Source organism: Hemitrygon akajei, chromosome 8 (genome assembly GCF_048418815.1).
Source record: "Hemitrygon akajei chromosome 8, sHemAka1.3, whole genome shotgun sequence".
Classification (NCBI taxonomy): Eukaryota; Metazoa; Chordata; class Chondrichthyes; order Myliobatiformes; family Dasyatidae; genus Hemitrygon; species Hemitrygon akajei.
In genome coordinates, this window is record NC_133131.1 from 38,131,444 (window position 1) to 38,154,849 (window position 23,406).

At 44.6% G+C, this 23,406-nt stretch overlaps 1 protein-coding gene across 1 annotated transcript in view; it reads left to right on the plus strand.

The window, feature by feature from the left end:
* The window catches only part of vps37d (VPS37D subunit of ESCRT-I), a 64,315-nt gene extending 42,337 nt beyond the window's left edge, over positions 1-21,978 (plus strand). The window contains exon 4 of the mRNA XM_073053638.1: positions 13,937-21,978. Coding sequence (XP_072909739.1) covers positions 13,937-14,440 — 504 coding nt within the window. The 3' untranslated portion in view covers positions 14,441-21,978. The remainder of the gene's footprint in view (positions 1-13,936) is intronic.
* Positions 21,979-23,406: the final 1,428 nt, after the last annotated feature.

Sequence of the window (23,406 nt, forward strand, 5' to 3'; positions counted from 1 at the left end):
GTGGTCACGGGGAGAACGTACAAACTCCTTACAGACAGCGGCAGGAATGGAACCGTGCTTGGTGATCGTTGGCGCTGTAAAGTACTGCGCTAACAGTGATAAGGTCAAGGCTGATTTCCTTGTAAACAAAACACATTCCCTTCTACTTGCCTAATCTTTTGCTCCCTGTTTATCAAGATTCTTATATAATTCTGCCTTAAAAACGTTCAAAAACTCCTGTTTCCTTTTGGGGAAGGAAGTTGTAACAGTTTATGATCCTCTCAGTGGGGGTGGGGTGAAAAATCACTTCCTCTCTGCCTTAAATGGGTGATCCCTTATTTTGCAACAGTGACTCCTAGTACTAAATACTCTCACAGATAAAGCATCCATGATGCATCAGGGTTTTGTATGTTTCAGTTAAGTCCCCTCTCACTGTTTATCTCTAGAAAATAGAAGACTTTACTTGATGCCTGATATAATATCAAACAATACACTGTCCCTGCTTTTGTATTCTATTGTTCTGATGTTAACTTTTGCCATGCTTCCTGCACCTGTGAGCCCTTGAACACCCAATTCCTTGGCTTCTTAAAGCTCTGCAAACTCTTGCCATTTCGATCATCTTTTTCCGTTTCCCTACCAAAATGGATAATGCAATCTTTTCCGATATAATATTCCATTTGCCAGTCTTTTATTCTTTCCCCACTCACTCGTCCCATTGATTTCTCCTCATGCCGCCGACACGACATACTTTCCCACCAGTCTTTGCGCGATTAGTGATTTTAGCTGCCAGATCTTTGGTCCTTGGCCCCTAGTGCTGATCTGTGTGGGACTCACTCTTCTATCCATGTTAATATGGTATCTCTTACACTGAGCTTTTATTTTCCATGATACTCTTTGATGTGACATCTTGTCAAATGCTATTTGGCCACCTGAATATGGTACATCCACCTGGCTCCCTTTATCACAGCACAAGTTGCTTGTTCACAGACCAGCAATGAACTGGTCAAACAGGATTTCCTCCTGCAAAGCCACTTTGATTATGCCTAATTACCTTGGATGTGCCCTGAGACAGTGCTTTTAATAATAGCTTCCAACCATTTCCCACTGACAGATGTTCAGCAAACTATCTTGCTTTATTACTTTCCTCCCTCCATTTTTGCATGTAGGAGTAGGTCGTATGTAGACTAATTTCATTGTGGTTAGGACTCCTGAGATTGCTCACTAGAAATAATGTGGTCTTGGGAGATGGATGCTGGCTTGTGGCCTTTTGAAGACAGCAACACTTGCAACTAATGGCATCCAAACAGGCCGCCGTAAATGCACAGAATACCATTTTAGTGCGTGTTTTTTGAGCAATTCCACCTCAAGGCCTTTATATTTCAGTACATCCCTTGTTATGTATTAAAAGGAACATTAGTTTCTTTATTTTACTTGATGGGTCCAATCCAGCCAATGGAAATTCATTTTTATCTGAACTGGGCTGCATTTTGCCTTCATTTATTACCAGTGCAGTCCTGACAGCAATAATACACTTAACTTTGTCACTCCTTCTTCAGCTGCTAATTCTGACCCTGTAAAAGCCGATTAAAAGTTCTGTGCATACATTTCAAATGGGCGCCAAGTCCTATATATCATCCCTGATTTCCTTATGTTAAACAGTGGAGATAGTTTTGTAAATTCATCATTTTCTCCCCGAGTTTTCTCCATTGCCTGATTGTAACTATTAATTATCATTTGAATTCCAAACAATTATACCACAGCTCACACCAGATCAGCCTTCAATCTCATTGCGAACCCTGCACAAAAGCCGGGCGAGAAAAATCAAGTCAAAAAGAGATCAAAAATCTGGAAAACTGAACTTGCGTTGTTCCGAGTGCATCAGATAAAAACGAGTGCATTAAAATTTAAAACACAGGCAATCTGCTCAAAGGAATTAGCAATGCTGGGTTATATCAGAATCCCAAGAGGATTTAGAACAGATGGTACGTGTGGTTATCAGAATTCTCACCTGCTCTGGGTGAGAGAGCATACTGAATATTTATATACAGAGCAGTACAAAGGGAACGATATCCAAATCCACTCCAAAATAATTAAACGTGGTGAATGGATATGAGAGGACGCACGAGGATGTGGCTCCTGCTCCATCCATTTGGCAAGGACATAAACATATGGTTAATGGGGTGTGGCGACCCACTTTCTGCGCAGGCGAACCGGCTCACAAATAGCCAACGTGTGGGGCGAGACTTTGGTAATGCACCTCTGACGTCATTTCCACCCGGAGAGGGTGGGCGCTAGGGATTAAATGCCAGCGCCGCAGTTTGAATAAACTAGTCTCGAAACGACTTACCGACTGCGTGTCGTTATTTCAGCGCTGTGTGTAGCACATCGCTACATTGGTGACCCCGACGGTCCAAACGGGATTTGGACCAAAGATAACCGACTCTTCATCTGTTCATGCAGTTTCGCTACAACTGCCGACTTTCTGAACACTGCGACCACGCGTGTGGTTTAGCCAAGCAGAAGCCCAGTTCCTGATTCGGCAGATATCCTCTGATTCCACGCGTTACTACCACGTGGTGACGGCTGCCCAGGTTGCGGATTTCATACAGTCGTCCCCGGAAGAAGGCAAATATGAAGCATTCAAAGCACTGCTCATTGGGACCTTTGGCCTCTCACAGTGTGAGCGGGGTGCCCGCCTGCTTCACCTGGACGGTTTGGGAGACAGGCTGCCGTCAGCATTGATGAACAAGATGCTGGCCCTGGCTGACGAACACAAGCCCTGCCTCATGTTTGAGCAAGCATTCCTAGAGCAACTGCCTGAGGACATACATCTGCTGCTGGCCGACGCAGATTTCAGCGACCCCCGGAAGGTGGTGGCCCGGGCAGATGTGCTGTGGAAACCCAAGAGGGAGAGCGTGGCGTCCGTCGGTCAGATTACCAGGCCACGCGCCCAACAGCAGACCAGACCAGGCCCGGCAGGGGAACGCACACAACACAGAGACAGGAGTGAGGAGACCAGTGAACTGTGGTGTTTCTACCACCAGTGGTGGGGCACAAAAGCCCGCCGTTGTCACCCGCCCTGCAAGGGCCAGGGCCAGGGCCAGCTGCCGCTAATGACTATGGTGGCTGGCCACCAGGACAGTCTCTTGTACGTCTGAGACAAACAGTCGGGACACCGCTTCTTGGTCGACACCGGGGCGGAAATCAGCGTCTTGCCCCCGACGGGGTACGACACCCGCAACAGGAAGCCAGGCCACCCTGAGGGCCGCAAACGGCAGCACAATACGGACCTACGGCACCCGCACAGTGCAGCTGCAGTTCGGCGCCAGCCGGTTCACGTGGGACTTCACACTGGCCGCCGTGGCCCAACCACTCCTGGGGGCAGACTTCTTGCGAGCTCACAGCCTGCTGGTCGACTTGCAAGGGAAAAGACTGGTACATGCCGAGACTTTCCAGACATTCTCACTGGGTGAAGCCAAGTTGCCGGCCCCACACCTGGACTCCATCACGCTGTCAGACAACGAATTTACCAGAATCCTGGCGGACTTTCCATCGATTCTGGCACCGCAGTTCACGGCAGCCATGCCCAGACACGGGGTTCAGCACCACATCCCGACCAAGAGACCACCCCTCCACGCCCGCGCACGAAGGCTCCCCCCGGAAAAGCTGCACCTGACAAAGGAGGAGTTCAAGAGGAAGGAGGAATTGGGGATCGTACGGAGATCCGACAGCCCATGGGCCTCCTCCCCTGCACATGGTGCCCAAAGCAGCCGGGGGTTGGAGACCATGCGGCGACTACCGCAGACTGAACGAGGCTACAACTCCAGACCGTTACCTCGTGCCGCACATACAGGACTTTGCAGCAAACCTGCACGGGGCAAGAATATTTTCCAAAGTAGACCTCGTCCGGGGATACCATCAAATCCCGGTACACCCTGAAGACATCCCCAAAACAGCACTTATCACCACGTTCGGCCTGTTTGAGTTCCTCCGAATGCTGTTCGGCCTGAAGAATGCCGCACAGACGTTCCAGCGGCTAATGGATGTGGTGGGACGCGACCTGGACTTTGCATTCATCTATTTGGACGACATCCTTATAGCCAGCAGTAGTCGCCAGGAGCATATGTCCCACCTCCGCCAGCTCTACTCCTGCCTGAGTGATTTCGGCCTCACGATCAACCCGGCCAAATGCCAGTTCGGTCTCTATACCATCGACTTCCTGGGCCACAGGATTACCAAAGACGGGGCAACACCTCTACCCGCCAAGGTAGACGCGATCCGCCACTTGCCCGGCCCAACACGGTCAAAAGCCTACAGGAGTTCGTTGGTATGGTGAACTTCTACCGCCGTTTCCTCCCCTTAGCAGCCCGTATCATGCGCCCTTTGTACACCCTGATGTCGGGTAAAGGCAAGGACATTACTTGGGACGAGGAGGCCGTGGACGCTTTCTTTAAAGCCAAGGAAGCCTTGGCAGATGCCACGATGCTGGTGCACCCCAGAACGGACGTTCTGACCGCACTCAGGGTGGACGCATCCGACACAGCAGTTGGTGGGGTGCTGGAGCAGCTCATCGAGGGGCGCTGGCAACCCTTGGCGTTCTTCAGCAAGCACCTACAAGCACTCGAACTCAAGTACAGTGCTTTCGACTGGGAGCTGTTGGCACTGTATCTGGCAATCCAGCATTTCAGGTACTTCTTAGAAGGCAGGCCGTTCACCACGTTCACGGACCACAAACCGTTGACCTTCGCATTCACAAAGGTGTCCAATCCCTGGTCGGCTCGCCAGCAGCGACATCTGTCCTACATCTCCGAGTACACGACGGACATCCAGCATGTCTCGGGAAAGGACAACGTCGTGGCGGACGCACTCTCCAGACCAGCTGTCCAGGCCCTGTCCCTGGGGGTGGACTATGCAGCACTGGCAGAGGTGCAGCAGGCAGATGATGAGATGCCCAGCTACCGGACCGCAGTCTCGGGTTTGCAGCTGCAGGACTTTCTCGTAGGCCCAGGTGAGAGGACCCTCCTGTGCGACGTGGCTACCGGCCAACCTCGCCCCATCGTCCCGGCAGCCTGGAGGCGGCGAGTTTTCGACTCCATACACGGTTTGGCGCACTCATCTATCAGGACAACCGTCCGGCTGGTCTCCAGCAAGTTCACGTGGCACGGACTTCGCAAGCAGGTCAGTGAATGGGCCAGAACGTGCGCGCAGTGCCAAAGAGCCAAGGTGCAGTGGCACACTAAATCCCCGCCGCAGCAGTTCGAACCCACCCGCCGGAGGTTCCACCACATTCATGTGGATATCGTGGGCCCCCTACCAGTGTCCCGAGGAGCGCGGTACCTCTTAACTATGGTAGACCGGTTCACGAGGTGGCCAGAGGCGGTCCCGCTCACCGACACATCTGCCGATTCCTGCGCCCGAGCACTGATTGCAACCTGGGTAGCATGCTTCGGGGTACCGGCCCACATTACCTCCGACAGAGGCGCCCAGTTCACCTCCAGCCTGTGGTCGGCTGTGGCCAGCCTGTTGGGAACGCAGCTACACCACACTACTGCCTACCACCCACAGTCGAACGGACTAGTGGAACGCTTCCACCATCACTTGAAGTCGACTCTCATGGCCCGCCTGAGTGGACCTAACTGGGTGGACGAGCTTCCCTGGGTCCTGCTTGGAATTCGCACAGCGCCCAAAGAGGATCTGCACACCTCGTCGGCCGAGTTGGTGTACGGCGCACCCCTGGCTGTCCCAGGAGAGTTCATACCAGCCCCAAGGGGGCAAGAGGAAGAACCCACAGCTGTCCTGGACAGGCTACGCGAAAGGCACGGCAACCTGGCCCCCGTACCGACTTCACAGTATGGGCAGAACCCGACCCATGTACCCAAAGACCTGCAGAACTGTAAGTTTGTGTTTGTACGAAGGGGCGGACACCGGGCGCCGCTACAGCAGCCGTACGAGGGGCCGTTCAAGGTGATCAACAACAACGGGTCCACATACGTTCTGGACATTGGGGGGAAAGAGGAGGTTTTCACGGTGGACCGACTCAAACCAGCCCATGTGGACTTGGCGCAGCCGGTCGAGGTTCAGGCACCGCGGCACAGAGGCAGACCTCCCAAACAGAGGCTGATCCAGACTGTGGACATTGGGGGGTGTATCGCCGGTTCTGGGGGGGGGGGGGTTATGTGGCGACCCACTTTCTGCGCAGGCGAACCGGCTCACAAATAGCCAGCATGCAGGGGGAGACTTTGGTAATGCATCTCTGACTTCATTTCCGCCCGGAGAGGGCGGGCGCTAGGGATTAAATGCCAGCGCCGCGAAGTTTGAATAAACTAGTCTCGAAACGACTTACCAACTGCGTGTCGTTATTTCAGTGCTGTGTGTAGCACATCGCTACAGGGGAAGGATTTGTACTGTGGAGCACTTTATTGTAACTTGGTGCTCTCTTTATGTTATGATGTACATGGACATGGGAGCTGTTTTCACACACGTGCTCCATCCATACAAACAGCCAGTTAATTTTGTTTCAATTTTTTTTCTTGTTTAGGGAAAGATATTGCTTGCTTTACTGGAGGAAATCTTGCTTTCAAATTGTGCTTAGGAATTTCTAAAAGCTGCTTAACTGTCCAAATCACACCACCATATTTCAACCTGAATGGTGCATTTTTTGCATTGGAAGTGGGAAGATTGTAAGGGCACCAACACCTGTACATTAGTTAGGTTAATACTTCAACATGGTGTGCAGAACGCTTACTCTATTTCATCAATGAAAATGCTAAATATACTCCAGCGTCTGTTTGAAGATCTGACTGGGGTAGGATGCAATTAACAGAGGCTTCAGTCTGCTAGTCAGGTGGTTAAGATCAAACCCTTTGTTTAGAGACAGATCTGTAGAGGTTGCACAGTGGCATAGCAAGTGAAACTGCTGCCTCACCACTTCAGTGACCCAGATTCAATCCTCACCCTTCATGCTGCCTAGCGTTCACACATTCTCCTTCAGAGCACCTGGGTGTGCTCCAAGAACCTTGATGTCTTCTCACATCTCAAGGACCTGTGGGCTAGTAAGTTAAGAGGCCACTCTGAATTGCTCCTAGTGTATAAGTGGATGATACGATCTGTGACGGGTGGTTAATCACCCCACACGCCACTCATACAAACTCTTCTCCCTCCTGCCATCTGGCAAAAGGTACCGAAGCATTCGGGCTCTCACGACCAGACTGTGCAACAGTTTCTTCCCCCAAGTCATTAGACTCCTCAATTCCAGAGTCTTGTCTCTCTCTCTCACACTCACACTCACACACACACACACACACAAACACACACACACACACACACACACACACACACACACACACACACACACACACACACACACACACACACACACACACACACACACACACACACACACACACACACACACACACACACACACACCATCCCCCCCATACCCTTTGCAATTTTTGCTCATTTCTTTCCCAATTCCTTCTAAAACATTGTTTATATTTACATCATTTATTATTATATTGTAATTTGCCCTTTACTGTGCCTATTGTCTTGTTTAATAATTATTGTACTGTCTTGCACTGTTTTGTGCACTTTGTGTAATCCCGTGTAGGTGTGAAGTCTAATGTAGTTTTGTGCTGTCTCGCATAGTCTAGTGTAGTTTTGTGTTGTTTCATGTAGCACCATGATTTGAATTTTTGTTCATTGGGGTTTTTTTTGTTTAGGGAAAGATATTGTCTGGTTTATTGGAGGAAGTCTCTCCTCAAATTGTGCTTTTTGGATTTGAAATCCTTCATCAGGTTTGAAGAGTACAAGGCCTTGACCCAAAACCTCGACTGTCCATTTCCCACCACAGATGCGGCAAGACGCTTGAGATCCTCCGGCAGTTTGTAGGAAGAAATGTCTGGTGAATGCCCAGCAATATTAGCATTGTTGGCGATATTTCTTTACATTGCAAGGGCAGAGCAAAGCAGAATTAAAGGAAACATAACAAATTGAAAGGGAATTTTAAAAGTCAATCAATTAAAAAAAATCAGAAACAAATTAAACCAAACTGAATAAAATTAACAATCTATATGGGGAGAGAAAGTACCCAGGTTTTATAATTGTGTAATGTTAAGTTCAACTATCTGTTTAGATTGCTTATCATTTGTGTTATATTAATACAGTATTCCAGACATGAGACAATTTTATTACTTAATATTGTTGTTATTCTTTGGTTTCTAAACTGAAAATTGAATTAAAACATTGGGCAAGCACATGAATAGGCCAGCTGGCCCCTCAGGCCTGCTCCCATCATTCAATATGATCGTGGCTGATCTGTCCCAGGCCTCAACTTCTCTCTGTGTCAGTTATCAATAGTCCTCAATTCATCAAGCTTCAGCTCCTCAAAGATATATTTACCTCCTCTTGGATCCAGTGATCTAGCCTCCACAACTCCTTCAGGTGCTGGACTCCAGAGGGTTTGGCTGCAGTCTGTTGGAAGAAGTTACTATGCACCTTCTCTTCTTTATCTATATACTTCTCTGAACTGAAATCATCTACAGGTGTCCCTCCAAATGTAATAGATACCAGGCAGCTCTATCACTCCATTCCTTCCACTACCTAAGTGTCATCAGAGTGGTTGTCCACCATCCAACTGGTTTTACATAATTTCACAAGGCTGTCAACTGTACCCTTCTCTAATTCCCCTGTCTCTGTCACATACTCCAACCCTACAGTCTAATCCCCTTCTCAAGTTGTCCAGTCTTTGGATATTGTGTGCATCTCCCTCTCTTTACCCCTTTGTCGACTATGCCATCAAGTCACATACCTTGTGGCTCTCTTCATAAAGCCATCCACTCTCTAACACTTGTCTATATCTCCTTAAAATCCAGTGTGAAGGCTGTAGACTTGACATCTTTCGATGGCATAATGCCTCTTACCCCACAGGAAAGCACAGTTATTTTCCACTGTCAGCATACTAATTAGAATTTAATATTGCTGCCAGTCAGTCTCACAACGTTAGAGACTGCAGATGCCGGAGATCTGGAGCAACACACAAAATACTGCAGGAACTCAGTGGGTCAGGCGTCATCTACGGAGGGAGATAAACAGTCAGTGTTTCAGATGGAGACCCTTCATCGGGGCCCTGGTGTCTTATTGTGTGGTCCAGAGTTTCCATTAACCCTGTGCTAGACCATAGCCACTGTCACGTGGTTGAATTTGCCTTGGCCTCTCTCACTCAGGAAAGCAGAAATCCTTAAAGATCCAGCGAGCTGAATAATTACTTGCATGGTGTGAAAGTTCAATAAGCAAATTTGAAGCTTGTTTAAAATTCATGAGGCCCATAATTTGAAATTTTTCAAACGGCAAGAGGAATTTTCGAACATCTTGTAATGAATAAGAATCAAATTTATTATCACTGATGTAGAAGTTGTTTTGCAGCAGTAGAGGAAGTGCAAAGATATAAAATTATTATAAATTGCAAAATTAAACAGATAGTACAGAAATAAAAATAATGAGGTTGTGTTCATGGACAGTTCAGAAATCTGATGGCAGAGGGGAGAAAGATTCTTCTTAATTGTTGGACTATGGGTCTTCAAGCTCCTTTATCTCGTCCCTGATGGCAACAACAAGAAGAGGGCATGTTCTGCATAGTGAGGATCCTTAGTGTTGGTGGAGTTCTGTCCTCTGTGTCCATACAGATCTTTAATGGACAGGATAGTCATGTCATATGCCTGCTTCTCAACAATGTAAAAATGTCACTGGCAATCAGCCTCCGAGCTTAACCTCTCAACAAGAAAGTAGTTGTAGTGTAACAAATAAACCATGGGCATTTTCATATTTTAATGCCCATTTGGAAACATTACTCGGTTAAAGTCTATGCAGCCGTGATATGCAAAGTTGCCATGCAAAGCAAGCAGAAGGAAGTCTGTCGATGCTTTAAATCTGAGGCAACACAAATACAAAATGCTGGAGGAACTCAGCAAGTCTGGCAGCGTCCGTGGAAATGAATAAACAGTTGACGTTTCAGGCCAAGGCCCTTCTTCGGGACTGAGGAGGAAGGGCAAAGACGCCAGAATAAGAAGGCGGGGGGAGGGGGAGGAGGCCAGCTGGAAGGTGATGGGTGAAGCCAGGGTGGATGGGAAAGGTCGAGGGCTGGAGAGGAGTGAACCATAGGAGAAAGGGGAGGAGGAGCGAACCCAGGGGGAAGTAATAGGCAGATGAGAAGAAGTAAAAGGTCAGAGTGGGTGGTGGGAGTTTGTTTACTGGAAGGAGAAATCGATACTTACGCCATCAGGTTGGAGGCTACCCAGATGGAATATAAGGTGTTGCTCCTCCGCTCTGAGGATGGCCTCATTTGGCACAAGAGGAGGCCACCTTCCACTTGGCCTCCAAGTGCAGTGCAGTGTTAGAATGCCGACAAGCCACATCTGTGGCTTTTACGTTAATTACTCCCCCCCCCCCCCCCGATTTATCGATGTTTATGTTCTGAGAAGTCGAGCTAGAAGCAAGAGGTCACTCCACTGCAAATGGCAGCTATTTCATGTACAAAGAAGCAGTTCCCTGATACATGAGGAAGGCTAGAAAATACTGTCCATGTCCCCACCTGTTGAAGATCTAGTGGATGAAGCTCAGCTCCAAAGAAGAAAATTAAAGTCCAATGAATTGAATGAGTAAATCGCCACTATATATGTTTTCAATTTTTTTGCAGCATATTCTCGAAAAGTTTTTTTTTGTGAGCTGGCAATATGTCATTACAGAAAGCCTTGAGGAGGATAGAGACCGTGCTTCACGAGCTCAGGAAGCTGTGGTCCACACAAACTCACTCGGTCTCTGGTTGCTGCTGTGCAGCAGAAGCCGCACGTTGTCTGACTCGATTGCAGAGCGTTTCTGAACAGGGCCATGACACTCAGTTTATGCCTTGCACCGTGTCTGACACAGGAAATACTTTCCCCTCCCCCAGCTTGCTTGAACGCATCATGAGTTGCTGCCTGAGAGGAAGCAGAAGCTGCAGAATGTTCCAGTAACCTGGACATCTACCAGGCAGCTCGGAATATTTACTGCAGGGCTCAAATGCAGGCTTGGGCAGGTACCGTTGTTAAAGGAGTTTCTTTAGGGAAATCCCTCGTTCTCTCCCCGACTGCCTACTCAATCCAGTTGACTCCTAATCGGTACCTGTAATGGCTTAGCAAGCCATTCAGTTGGATCGTACTAGCACATGACTGAAACTGGCCTGACCATCTGGTAGTAACTGGACTTGGACGGCACTGTGCTCCTCAGTGAAACTCTAGTGCAGGGGTCCCCAACCTTTTTTCTGCCAAGGACCAATACCATTAAGCAAGGGGTCCGTGGATCCCAGGTTGGGAAGCCCTGATCGAGGGGGTTGTGCCAAGTGGGAGAACTGTCTCGCAGACTGTGACAGATATTATGCAGATATGATTGCGGAAACATTTCGGCAGGAAGAATGGGGTGTTGCAATGTAGACTGGGTGGTCCAATTGTAATAAGACAGTACAGGAACTGGGTGTATACATGTATAAGTCGCTGAATGTTGCAGGGTCGTTTTAGAAAGCTTGTGGAATCCTGGGCTTCATAAATTGAAGCAGAGACAATGAAACAAGATTTGGTTGAACCTCTTTAAACATTGACCACTCTTTTCATTTCAGGCCTTAGAGAGGCTTAAGAAAAGATTTGCTAAAATGAGGGATTTCAGGGATGATGTATAGTTTCCCCTGGAGCACAGAAGCTGAGAGGAAATCTGCTGTACAAAAACTTATATGTGATAAATGGAGAAAAATTATTCTACCAGCGGAGGAGTCAAAGACCAAAAGTTAACGTTTATAAGTTCCAAGGTACAAGGAAGCACTTTTTAAATATAGTGCAGATTCTTTTGTGACTTTTGAAAAAGAACTAGATAAACATATTTTAAAAAAGCCTTAAGTGTTACTATATCCACTAATAAATCTGAAAGGCATGAAGACAGAGAGATACTGAGAGAAATGGTAACCTCATTGTGTTCCCAGACTAGCGATGCAGAAGCCTCAGTAGGTGATCTGCTTAAATCTCACCTTGGCATCAGCACAGTTCGAACTTAATAAATTAAACTTGGAATAAAAAAGTTAGCATCGGTTAATAAATTAAACTTGGAATAAAAAATATAGCTTGCTTCAGTAACAGTAACCAAAAGCTCCCGTTGTAAAAGCTTACTTGGTTTACCTGTGCCCTTCAGGGAAGGAAATCTGCCATACTTGTCCGTTTCCAACTCTATTTGTCCCCGGACCTAATGATGTGGTCTTGTCACACAGTGCAGGGGGGCCAATGAAATATGCATTTGCCAGTGGTGTGCAGATCCAGTGAAGCAAGAGATATATTCACCAGAGAGTGAACCAATTAATAGCACTTGGTTCATTTATTGTCATGCACAGCACGGCTGCGCCCTGACCGTACCGCTGTGGCAGTGTGTGGAAATGTATTTCAATGCCAGAAAGCATAGCAGCTTCATAAGCAGCACTAACAGTGCACTTGACTTGGCTATTACATTTTGACCTGATGACAGCCCCTGTACTGAGTTTATTTGCTTCTCACTGGTGATCCTGATCTTTTATTGGCATGTATTCAGAGGAGATTGCCGAGACATCTGTTGAATCCTGTGATACCCTGTTGCACTGCAAAACTCTGGTACAGTATTAGGACCTAGAGTCAGAGAAAAGTACAACACAGAAACGGGCCCTTTGGCCCATCTAGTCCATGCCAAACTACTTAAACTAGCTACTCCCATTGACCTGCACGGGGACCATAGCCCTCCATACCCCTGCCAAGTATATACCTATCCAAGCTTCTCTTAAACGTTGAAATCGAGCTCACATGTACCACTTGAGCTGGCAGCTTGTTCCACACTCTCACGGCCTTCTGAGTGAAGAAGTTTCCCCTCATGTTCCTCTTAAACATTTTACCTTTCATCCTTAACCTATGATCACTAAGTGTAGATCCTCCAATCCTCAGTGGAGAAACCTGAACCCTCTTTGGCCACCAGATCTCAATCAGACTTGGTGAGAGCTTTCAAGTCAAGTCACTTTTATTGTCATTTTAACCATGTCTGCTGGTACAGTACATAGTAAAAATGAGACAACGTTTTTTCAGGACCATGGTGTTACATGACATAGTACAAAAACTAGACTGAACTACGTAAAAATCAACACAAAAAAAAAACTACACTAGATTACAGACCTACCCAGGACTGCATAAAGTTCACAAAACAGTGCAGGCATTACAATAAATAATAAACAAGACAATAGGGCAGTAAGGTGTCAGTCCAGGCTCTGGGTATTGAGGAGTCTGATGGCTTGGGGGAAGAAACTGTGACATGGTCTGGTCGTGAGAGCCCGAATGCTTCGGTGCCTTTTCCCAGACGGCAGGAGGGAGAAGAGTTTGTATGAGGGGTGCGTGAGGTCCTTCATAATGCTATTTGCTTTGCGGATGCAGCGAATAGTGTAAATGTCCATAATGGTGGGAAGAGAGACCTCAATGATCTTCTCAGCTGACCTCACTATCCGCTGCAGGGTCTTGCGATCCGAGAAGGTGCAATTTCCGAACCAGGCAGTGATGCAGTTGCTCAGGATGCTTTCAATACAACCTCTGTAGAATGTGATGAGGGTGGGGGGTGGGAGATGGACTTTCCTCAGCCTTCGCAGAAAGGAGAGACACTGCTGGGCTTTCTTTTCTATGGAGCTGGTGTTGAGGGACCAGGTGAGATTCTCTGTCAGGTGAACACCAAGAAATTTGGTGCTCTTGACGATCTCTAACAAGGAGCCGTCGATGTTCAGTGGGGAGTGGTCGCTCCGTGCCCTCCTGAAGTCAACAATCATTTCTTTTGTTTTGTTCACAGACTTTTGTTTCAGAGACTTCTTCTGACCATAGCGTGCTTTGGGGTCTATCCAGGTTCAGAGTTTATAACGAGATTATTTTTTTCTTTATAGGAAATCACTGACACATTCTTGGCTGGTAAGATGTCACTGGAGAGCTTCCTGCAGAGGTTCCACAGGTCGAGGAAACTTTGCCACGTGAGGAAAACTCAAGTGGAGAAGCTGCAGGAGCTGATTAAGAAGGACAAGCGGAGTCAGCAGCGGTTAGTGCAGCAGAGGGTGGAGCAGCGAACTGCCTCCCAAAATGCCCCCCCTAACCTGAGAAATGGACCTGTGCGCCACGTGCTCCATCAGCGTCAGGGCTTCAAGCACGCCGTCATCCTAACCCCGGAGACCATGAGCCCGTTCCTTGCATCGTCACCTGTTCCTCAGAGCAAGAACCTGCCTCCGCTCAGCCTGCACGAGCACCAGCCTGCAGCTTCACAGCCGAGCACTCCCCTCACACCCCAGGCACTTCGCTCAGGCCTGCGTTTGTTCGGCCAGATTCCTTTCTGGACCCCTCGGCCATTTAAGATTCAGAGGGAGTACCCAGTGCGGAAGCAACCGCCCTACCGATAGGAGCATGCACAGGCCTTCCAAATACTGTTCTATGCAAGTCATTGCAGATGGGGGAACAACAGAATAACACACTACAGACAAAACCACATCTAACATACCTTGTCGGGAAAGGAAGGAAAAAGCAATTAGGTGGAAGGCAGTCTTTGAGTAAGAGTCAGTGGAGGAGAAATGGATTTTCATTTTGGGATCTTGGATTGCTCCTGAGTGTGCTTGCAAAATAAGAGGTAGAATCCTGATGCAGTATTTAGCAATAGACCGACACCATCTGATTAAAGGAACAATGTCTCTTCATAAGTGGTTAATTGTAGGATTTGTCATGAAGAAATATTTCAAACTTCCCCTTTATAGTGGTGGATTTTCTAGTTTTAGTTCCAGAGGATAATTCTCTGGAAATGTATCCACCTAAATGGCCTGGATTGTACAGTCCATGAATGTGATTGAGCATCTGGGAGACTTGAAGAATTGTGTTAATTATTTGCTTTGTGATGTAGCCAGTGGAATGAGTAGCCTGAAAATGAAGGTTGGTCTGACCTGTCTTGCTCACAGGTACAAGTTTCTTTGCATGAAAGATAAAACATGATTGAGAAACTGGATGTCCTCACTAAGACCCAGTTGGGTCAATATTGCTTTGTTACAGCTCAGATCTGACTGGATCTCGAATTGCTCTGGACAATAGCCGATGAGACTGAAATGAGAACTCTCAAACATTATCCTAAATGAAACAAAGCAGCATCTCCTGAAATATCTGCCTCTGGTGATCATAAGAAAGGTTAGACATGGCTCTTGAATGCGGTCTCTGGCAATCGATTCAGTGGTGGAAATTTTCCCTTGAGTAGAAGTCATAGGGCTTACCTTGGAGCTAACTGATCTGGCGTGAGAATGGCTTCCATGTTTGGGAGTAAGTAGAATCATTGAACATGACAGCACAGAAACAGGCCCCTCAGCCCACCTAGTCTGTGCTGAACCTTTAATCTTCCTAGTCCGATTGGCCTGCATCCAGAGCATAGCCTTCCATACCCCTTTCATCCATGTACCTATCCAAATTTCTCTTAAATGTTGAAATTGCCCCTGATCCACCACTTTCACTGGCAGCTGGTTTCACACTCTCACCACCCTTTGAGTGAAGAGGTTCCCCCTCATAAAACTTCACCCCCCCTTTGTAATTACTACGCTAGTAATTGGTGCTATGTGTCTGAAAGGAAATGGGTTACATTAATTCCTCAGAGTTATTTTTTGTTATCTGCATGAAAAGAGCAAGAACTGTACATGTAAACAAGCAGACTTTGAACAATTTGGCATAAATCTTTTTTTTTTTAAAGTCTGCTGTTCCACCTGTTTTGGGCAATTCTTGTTCATTGTTAACGCTGGAACTGAGTATGCAACTCCTAATTGACAATTAGTTGTCCAACAAAAGGTCCTGCTGCCTGATCTACAATAATCCACCATCTTGTAGCTGAGCTGGGTGCCATATGTAAACGTCACTGTCGTGGATTTAAAACTATATTCAGAAAAATAGAAATCAGGTCATTGACATGCAAGTTATAAGCAGTTACAATATCCCTTGTGAATGATTTCAACAAATTACAAGAGGCAACACTTGGCCTGCATTTACTGCATATTGAGATTGGCACTGTTAAAGAGATGCGCCAGGTTAGTAGAACACTAGATTGCTTTGAGAAATGTAACACACAATTTAATAGTTAATGCAGATCTCAATAAAATTAAGCCACTCATTAAGTTCACAGCCAGTTTCAAACTTGTATTAGCTTCTATATGGAATTAATAATTTGAACAATTACATTTATCTGGCTGCTTCTTGGCTCCATACCAATAGGTGTAAGAATAAAGTATACAGGTATTAGGGTTTGACCGTGTCCTGTTTCAGTCTTGAACTCAAAGTTATTCCTACTAGGACTTGCAGTAAGGTTTATGACTTTGGCCAATCCAACGGATTGAGTCCTGCTGGAAACTGAATGGAATTAACTCTCAGTGATACTTCTCCACGAGCTGACATAGATTAGTAAATGACCTTACCTCTTGAGCAAAAGACCAGGGAACAAGATAACAATGCAATAAAATTCCTCATCCTTGAGTGCAGGTTTTTCAGGATTGCTCCCCAACCCTTCCACATCAGATTCAATTGTGCCGGCTAATCTACACAAACCAGACTTACTCAAGCAGCATATAAGCAACCAAATTTTGTTTGTTGTTTACTGAGAACACCACCACTCACCTTCATGGAATACTTTATGCCTAGCTAAGCAAAGGTGTCTTATCTTTACATAGAAGTTATAAGATAGAACAGTTCATGAACAGTTACTGCCCCTCAACCATCAGGCTCTTGAACAAAAGAGGACAACTACACTCATCCATTGAGATGTTCCCACAATCGATGGTCTCACGTTAAGGACTCTTTATCTTGTCACTTCATGCTCTCATTACTTACTGCTATTTATTTACATTTGCATTTACACAGTTTGTTGTTTTCTATGCTCTACTTGCTCTTTCATTGATCCTTTTATAGTTATTATTCTATAGCTTTACTTGAGTTCCCAAGGGATAAAGAATCTCAGGGTTGTATGTGGTGACAGGTAGTACTCTGATAATAAAATTTACTTTGAACTTTAGAATGTTTGTTGAAGGCCTGGGTTTAACCAGTAGTTTTCTAACTCAGCCACAAGAATGCCAACAGCTAAGGCTAGCTACTGTTCAGAAAGATAAATTTCAAGCTTTCAGGATGGATAACATAGTATTTAATTTACAAGTATTGGATTTGCTTCACAGGATGCTTTCATTGCTAAACTAAAGAGTGCGGAGGCTAACGTAGCAGTCAGCGTGAATTTAAAATTACTGGGTTCTAACCCATTAATCCTCTGGAATTCTCTGAGGAGGGAATTACTGAACCAAATTGATAAGGAAATATATTTAGATTTTCAGGAGCTCCTTACCAGTATGAGGCTGTTAAGAATGGTTAAGCATCATGGAACAAATAAATTGAATGTAGTATTGGATAGAAAGGAAGGTGCTGAGATTTTGGAAGGAAGAAGCTTCTCTGGAAGCAGTATTGCATCCACAATGGTTTATTATGGGTGCCATTCAAAGATCAAAAGTTCAAAGTACATTTACTATCTAAGTACACAAGTGTCAGCATATCCTGCCCAGAGATTCATTTTCTTGCAAGCATTCACAGTAAGACGAAGAAATACAATAGAATCAATGAAAAACTACACACAAAGACTGATAACGAATATGGAAAAGAAGACAAACTGTGTAAATACAAAAAAAAAGAATGAATAGTAAATAAATAATACAGAGGACATGAGTTGTAGAGTCCTTGAAAGTGGTTCAGTTGTGGAACCAGTTCAGTGCTGAAGTTATCCACGCTGGTGGTTCAACCGGATTGTGGTATTTTTGCTAGGAGAGTGCGTCCTGCGTACAAGTTTCTGACACCTGTTGCTGTCATCAAGCTAACTTCGAAGAGATACATAGTCTTCACATATATTGGAAATATCTAAAAGTCTTTTGGATAATTTAACATTTATTTCCTTGATGTCCCATATTTCAGTGTCTCCAATTATCAAATCTGGAACCATGGTTTGATCTTAACCATAGCTCATTGCTTCTCAAATCTTATTCTTAATTTGGCTACATCACCAATGAAGGAATAGGAGGCAGATGTTAATGCAAACTTTCCACTGGTTAGCTTTGTACCAATGCTGGCCAAAACTAAGCATTAAAATGCTAAGACTAACATGTTACACTGAAGCAAAGCTGAACTTCAGAAAACATTTTTGGGAATCTATTCAAAAACCTTAGTAAATAATTTTAAAAACACTCCCTCCCCCACCAAGTATTGGATACAAAGCTCAGCCTTTGTGCCATCAGCTGATGGCATGTTAATTAACTCTTTGGGGAAAAAAAACAAAGTTTCAACATTTGATTAGGAACGTGGTTATGCTGCTGACTGACCTCAGATATTTATGGAACAAAAAGTTTTTAATATATGCAAAGGAAAGGCCGGGACGTTGTGGGGATTGGGAGAAAGCAACTGCCCAGGAAGAAGGTATAGCCCATATACAGGCAGAGGGTGATGAATCTGGAATTCATTGTCACAGATGGCTGTAGAGGCCATGTCATTGTGTATATTTAAAACAGGTTATAGGTTCTTGATTAATAAGGGCATCAAAAGTTATGGGGAGCAGACAGAAGAATGAGGGTGAGAGGGATAATAAACCCATGAGGGAAAGGCCTAATTTTGCTCCGATATCTTACGGTCTACAGTCTAAATGATGTGAATGATTAAAGCTGTGTGCGTGGGTGACTTCTCTGGAGTTTTTGTTTGATTACTCTAGGATAGTGAAGATCATGAAGGCACAAGTAGCACAGGGCTTTTTAAAACAGGACAAATTGGTCTGAAGACAGTTTCCATGCTGTATGACATTATGACTCCATAACAATATTCCACTGAGATTTAAAGTCAAGGTTGTTAGTTATTGTGAAAAGATTTTGCTGTTTAATGATGGGAAAACTGGGAGAGCTTCATCAACTGCTTCAAAGGAATCCAAGAGATAGGGATGTCAGAAAAACTTGGGAACTGACTGAATGCAACTTCCATCAGATGACTCCTGCTACTCATAAACTGGCAGAAAATTAAAACAGTCTCTGGCTGTAATGTAGACAAAGTACGTGAATCTCTTTTAGGCATTCCCTTCTCTATTGCCACAAATTTAATGTGTATTTTTATGTCCACAAGCCTTTGCAGTGGAGAAGTAGAGGAGCCCTAAGGAAATTCATGAAGCATCTAATTCCTTGAATACCTTACTGCCAGATGGAAACTGTTTACTTAAGGCCAAAAATAATACTATCGTGATTTATAAACTGGGGGGGAAATAATCAGCCATGAAGGAATATCTGATAGCCTGGGTTGTTTAGAATCAAGGAAGCCGATGGAAACTTTAATTGGTATCTAAAATATTGTGGGCCTTAGATAGAGAATGAAAGGAGAGAGCCATTTCAGCTAATGAAGGTCAATAAGTTTGAAGCTTATAAAGTAAAGAAATATTTTCACTCTCCAGTTGGGAGAACTCATTGCATGGATTTTGGTGAATTTGCAGAATGCCTCATTACACTGAAAAAGTATGTAAAAGGGCTTCTTAAGCAGTCCCTCAGGACTGATGACAATTTGCTTCTATTCAGGCTCTGCAAGTTTTGATGAGGCCAAAGCAGGATCCAGGGTACCTAAGTTCAAGTTTATTATCATTCAATCATATACATGTATGCTGCCAAGCAAAAGAAGGTTCCTCTGGACCAAGGTGCACAACACAGTATATATAACTCACACATGAAGTAATATTACCACAAATAAATTAACAAAAAATAAAATTTATTCCAGAAGATTGACATTTAGCATAAGGTACATTTACAACACAAATCAAAGAGTAAACAGTATAACGTGACTGGTGCTTCATTTGTGATGAGACCTGGGAGGTGGCAGGGAGTTCAGTAATCCCTTGGGCTGGGGGAAGAAGCTCTTTCCCATCCAAACAGTCCTTATCCTAATACTACAGTACCTCCTCCCTAATGGTGAGGGTCTAAGAGGTCACAGGTAAACATGAGGTGCTCGATAAAATCAGTGGGTGAATATTTTGGGACGTGGAGTACCACTTCCATTACTTTTGCTGAGTTTCTCCACAATCCCAGTGAAGAAATTTTGGGGACCCAAAATGTTCTGCCGCAATTTTAGGTGGTGATTGATCAGATTTCTAGAAAGTTCAAGGGTCTATTTCCTCCTCTTCTGATAATCTCTTTCTGTAACAGAACTTCAACTGGTGGTGTAGCCCATTCATTTAAAGTCACTAGTTTTGTTTAGAAGATGCTGGCCTGGAAGAGGAAACTGATGATGCCTCTGCACTGAGAGATTTTTCTGAAACAGCATTGTTAGTACCCCTCCAGTGCTTCAAGATGCTGTTGTAGATAGACCATGTTTGTGAAGCATACAAGACAGTGGGGATTATTGTTACCTAGTAGTGCATGACCTTTGCCCCAGGTTTGAGGACTGGAGCTTCAGTCACACTTTTCCTCTGAAACCCAGAATTGGTGCTGGTGCAAGTGGAAACAGTCATGAAAGTCTCCCTTTGCAAAGTGATGCTTTCTGAGACCTGGGAAGCAGTTCACATCAACCAAGGTTTCTTCATGATCATTTATTGTTGGGGGCAGTGTTGGTAAAGGGTGGTAAATGTATTATTTATATTGTGGATTGACTCAGTGTCTGGAACCCTGGCCTCTGACATGTATACATGCATATGTTGGCAGCTCAATGACTGAGGATAGAATGACCTTGAACTTGACTTTGGAATGAAGGTGGGTTGAACAGTTTCCTATTCATCCCTTCTAGCAGGAAGCTGTTGAAGATGAGCTGCAAAAAAGAAAGAGTAGAGAGTTGGAACAATGACAGAATCCGGTTTGGCCCTGATCTTTGGTGGACCTGTTGCTTAGAATAACGGTTTGCATGCCATCATATACCAGATGTACAAAGGAGATAAAATTTAGAGGGAAAATTAATCTGAGAGAGATACTCCACAGTTTGTCTCAGCATATTACTATGATGCTACAAACTGAGATTTGAGATGTGAGATTTCACTAGAGATGTCTTTCTCAGCCAGAATGGACAAATGGTCAAATGCCATTTCAGTGCCACATGTTTCTATAATTCCATAAAGATCTTTTGAACCTGTGCCAGCTCTCTGTAACCTCAGTGATCTTAACATAATTGCCATTCCTCGGGGCAATGTGTAAATACACATAACCAAGTATCATTGCAAGGGTTACTATGGTAATTGTAACTGCTTAAATCTGTGAGTAGCTAAGTTAGTTTGCTATTAACATGGAAGTGATTTTTCTGAAATTCAAGTCACATTCCACCTTATCACAGTTCCCAAACAGCAACAGTGATTCAGAAGTTATTTATTGGCTGTGAAAAGTAATATTAATACTCTATGTAGTCTCAGATTGTCCTTGGGTGAAAGTCACAGAGAATATATCAATTATTTTTCTTGCTCTTCAAATGACAGGCAATTTTTTTTACAGGTTCTCCCTAGTGCAGTGCTGACACCAGTTTTTGGTTTAATCTCCCGTTCTGCTGAATCACTTTGACCCCACACTTTTGCAACTTTATCTATCTAAGCTTCTCAAAACTCCACTGTTCCCACTTTATCTGCTCTATCTTTACTTCAGTCCTTCATTCTCTACACCATTATTGTCCAGCGTTCAAGAGCAGGTAAATAATCATCCAAAATTCAGTGTTTGGAGTGAGAGGTCTTGGGGCAAAGAAGAGAGGCCCCAATATTCCATGTAAGCACTGTGAGGAAAGAGAAAATACAAATTGTGGAAGGGCCTGGGAGGTGTCATTGGCAATGAGTTAGGTCACAGCAGAAATACCAGTTTTGAGGGTTTTTTAGGAATGATGGTGAAAGAATGTATCATGTACATGCACGGTTTTGTACAACATGATTTCAATAAAAGATCTTTTGTATCAAAAATGCAGCAGTTGTGTTTGTTTTCTAATGTCTTTTCTCACTGCAAAAAGATGGTGAGTATTTTTTCTGAAGGATAGAAGGTTCTCAATATTTGTAACATTTATAAAAAGGGTGGATTCCTATGGATTGCAAGTCAATTATTGATTCAGTTTATAACAACCCTTGATATACCTTTTGAATAATTACATAATCTGTTATTTCAGTGAAGACTTCTAGCAAGTTTAAACAGGTTAACTCGTGTGGAAAAGAGCAAAGAAAAACAGGAATGTGTAACACACAAGATGCCAGAGAAAGTCAGCAAGTCAGGGTGTATCCAAGGAGGGAAATAGACTGGAAAGCTAGAGAAGAGAGAGATGCTGTGGGAAGGGGGATCAAGAGCTGGCAGGTGATTGGTGAGGGAGGGTGTTGCCGGGCAATGAAGGAGGATATGAAAGTGGGAATGATGTCAGTAGGTGGAAGAGCTGAAGAAGATTGAATTTGACAGGAGAGGACTGAAAAATATTGAATTTGATAGGAGAGGGCTGAAGAAGGTTGGATCTGATAGGAGAGGGCTGAAGAAGATTGAATCTGATAGGTGGGGAGGGGAACTTGTAGAAGCACTGTGTTGGTTATGGGCAGACAGAGAGGGTAGAGAAGGAAAGGGGGAGGGTGATAGGGATCAAGAGTAAAGAGAAGAAAGGGTCAGAGGAGGAGCAGTTGTAGGTACGAGCGTTGAATTTCTGACTTCCAGTAACATTGATCAGAAGCTAGTGCCACCTTAGATTTAAGATAAAGCGCTTGAGAAACTATGAAGTGTATAAGAGCAGACAATGGCTAACCAGGTTTAAAAAAATGCTCAAAAACCTGTTACTGGAGACATGGTTGGGTGACTACATGTTTACTTGGTATCCACTTCGCAAAGAAAAATCAGTTGATGATGAAGTGTTGAATTATAAAGGTTACAACAGGGTCAGAATTCACAGAACTCATACTAATGACAGATTTAAGCCTCTCATTGGATCATGCACAATGATCAACTGTTGAGTGTTGTGCCTTGTTCTGCAATTTCAGCCGCTTTGCTGTTGCCTGCATTCTCTTTGCTTTTTCTATTGTTTCCCAAGTGTAGAGTTCCACTCTTCATCTCTTCACTCAACGCCTAAAGTTCTGCCTCTGGTTCTGGCAGAGCTTTGCACTGAAGAGAGAAACAGGGTACTTAAAATTTCATGATGATATTTTGCTGAATAAATAGTAATGACTTGCAGTGTGTGAGTGTGTGAGATGGGAAGGTAATTTGCAATGGAAGAACTGGAGGTACTTACATTGTAACTAAACATTCCCGATTATGTTTCAAGTCTGAAAAGAGTGGCCTCATCATTTGAGTCCCTTTTAAAAACAATATTCTTTAAAATATTAGTAAATAAAGGTACTAGCTGGTGTGATATTGACAAGGAA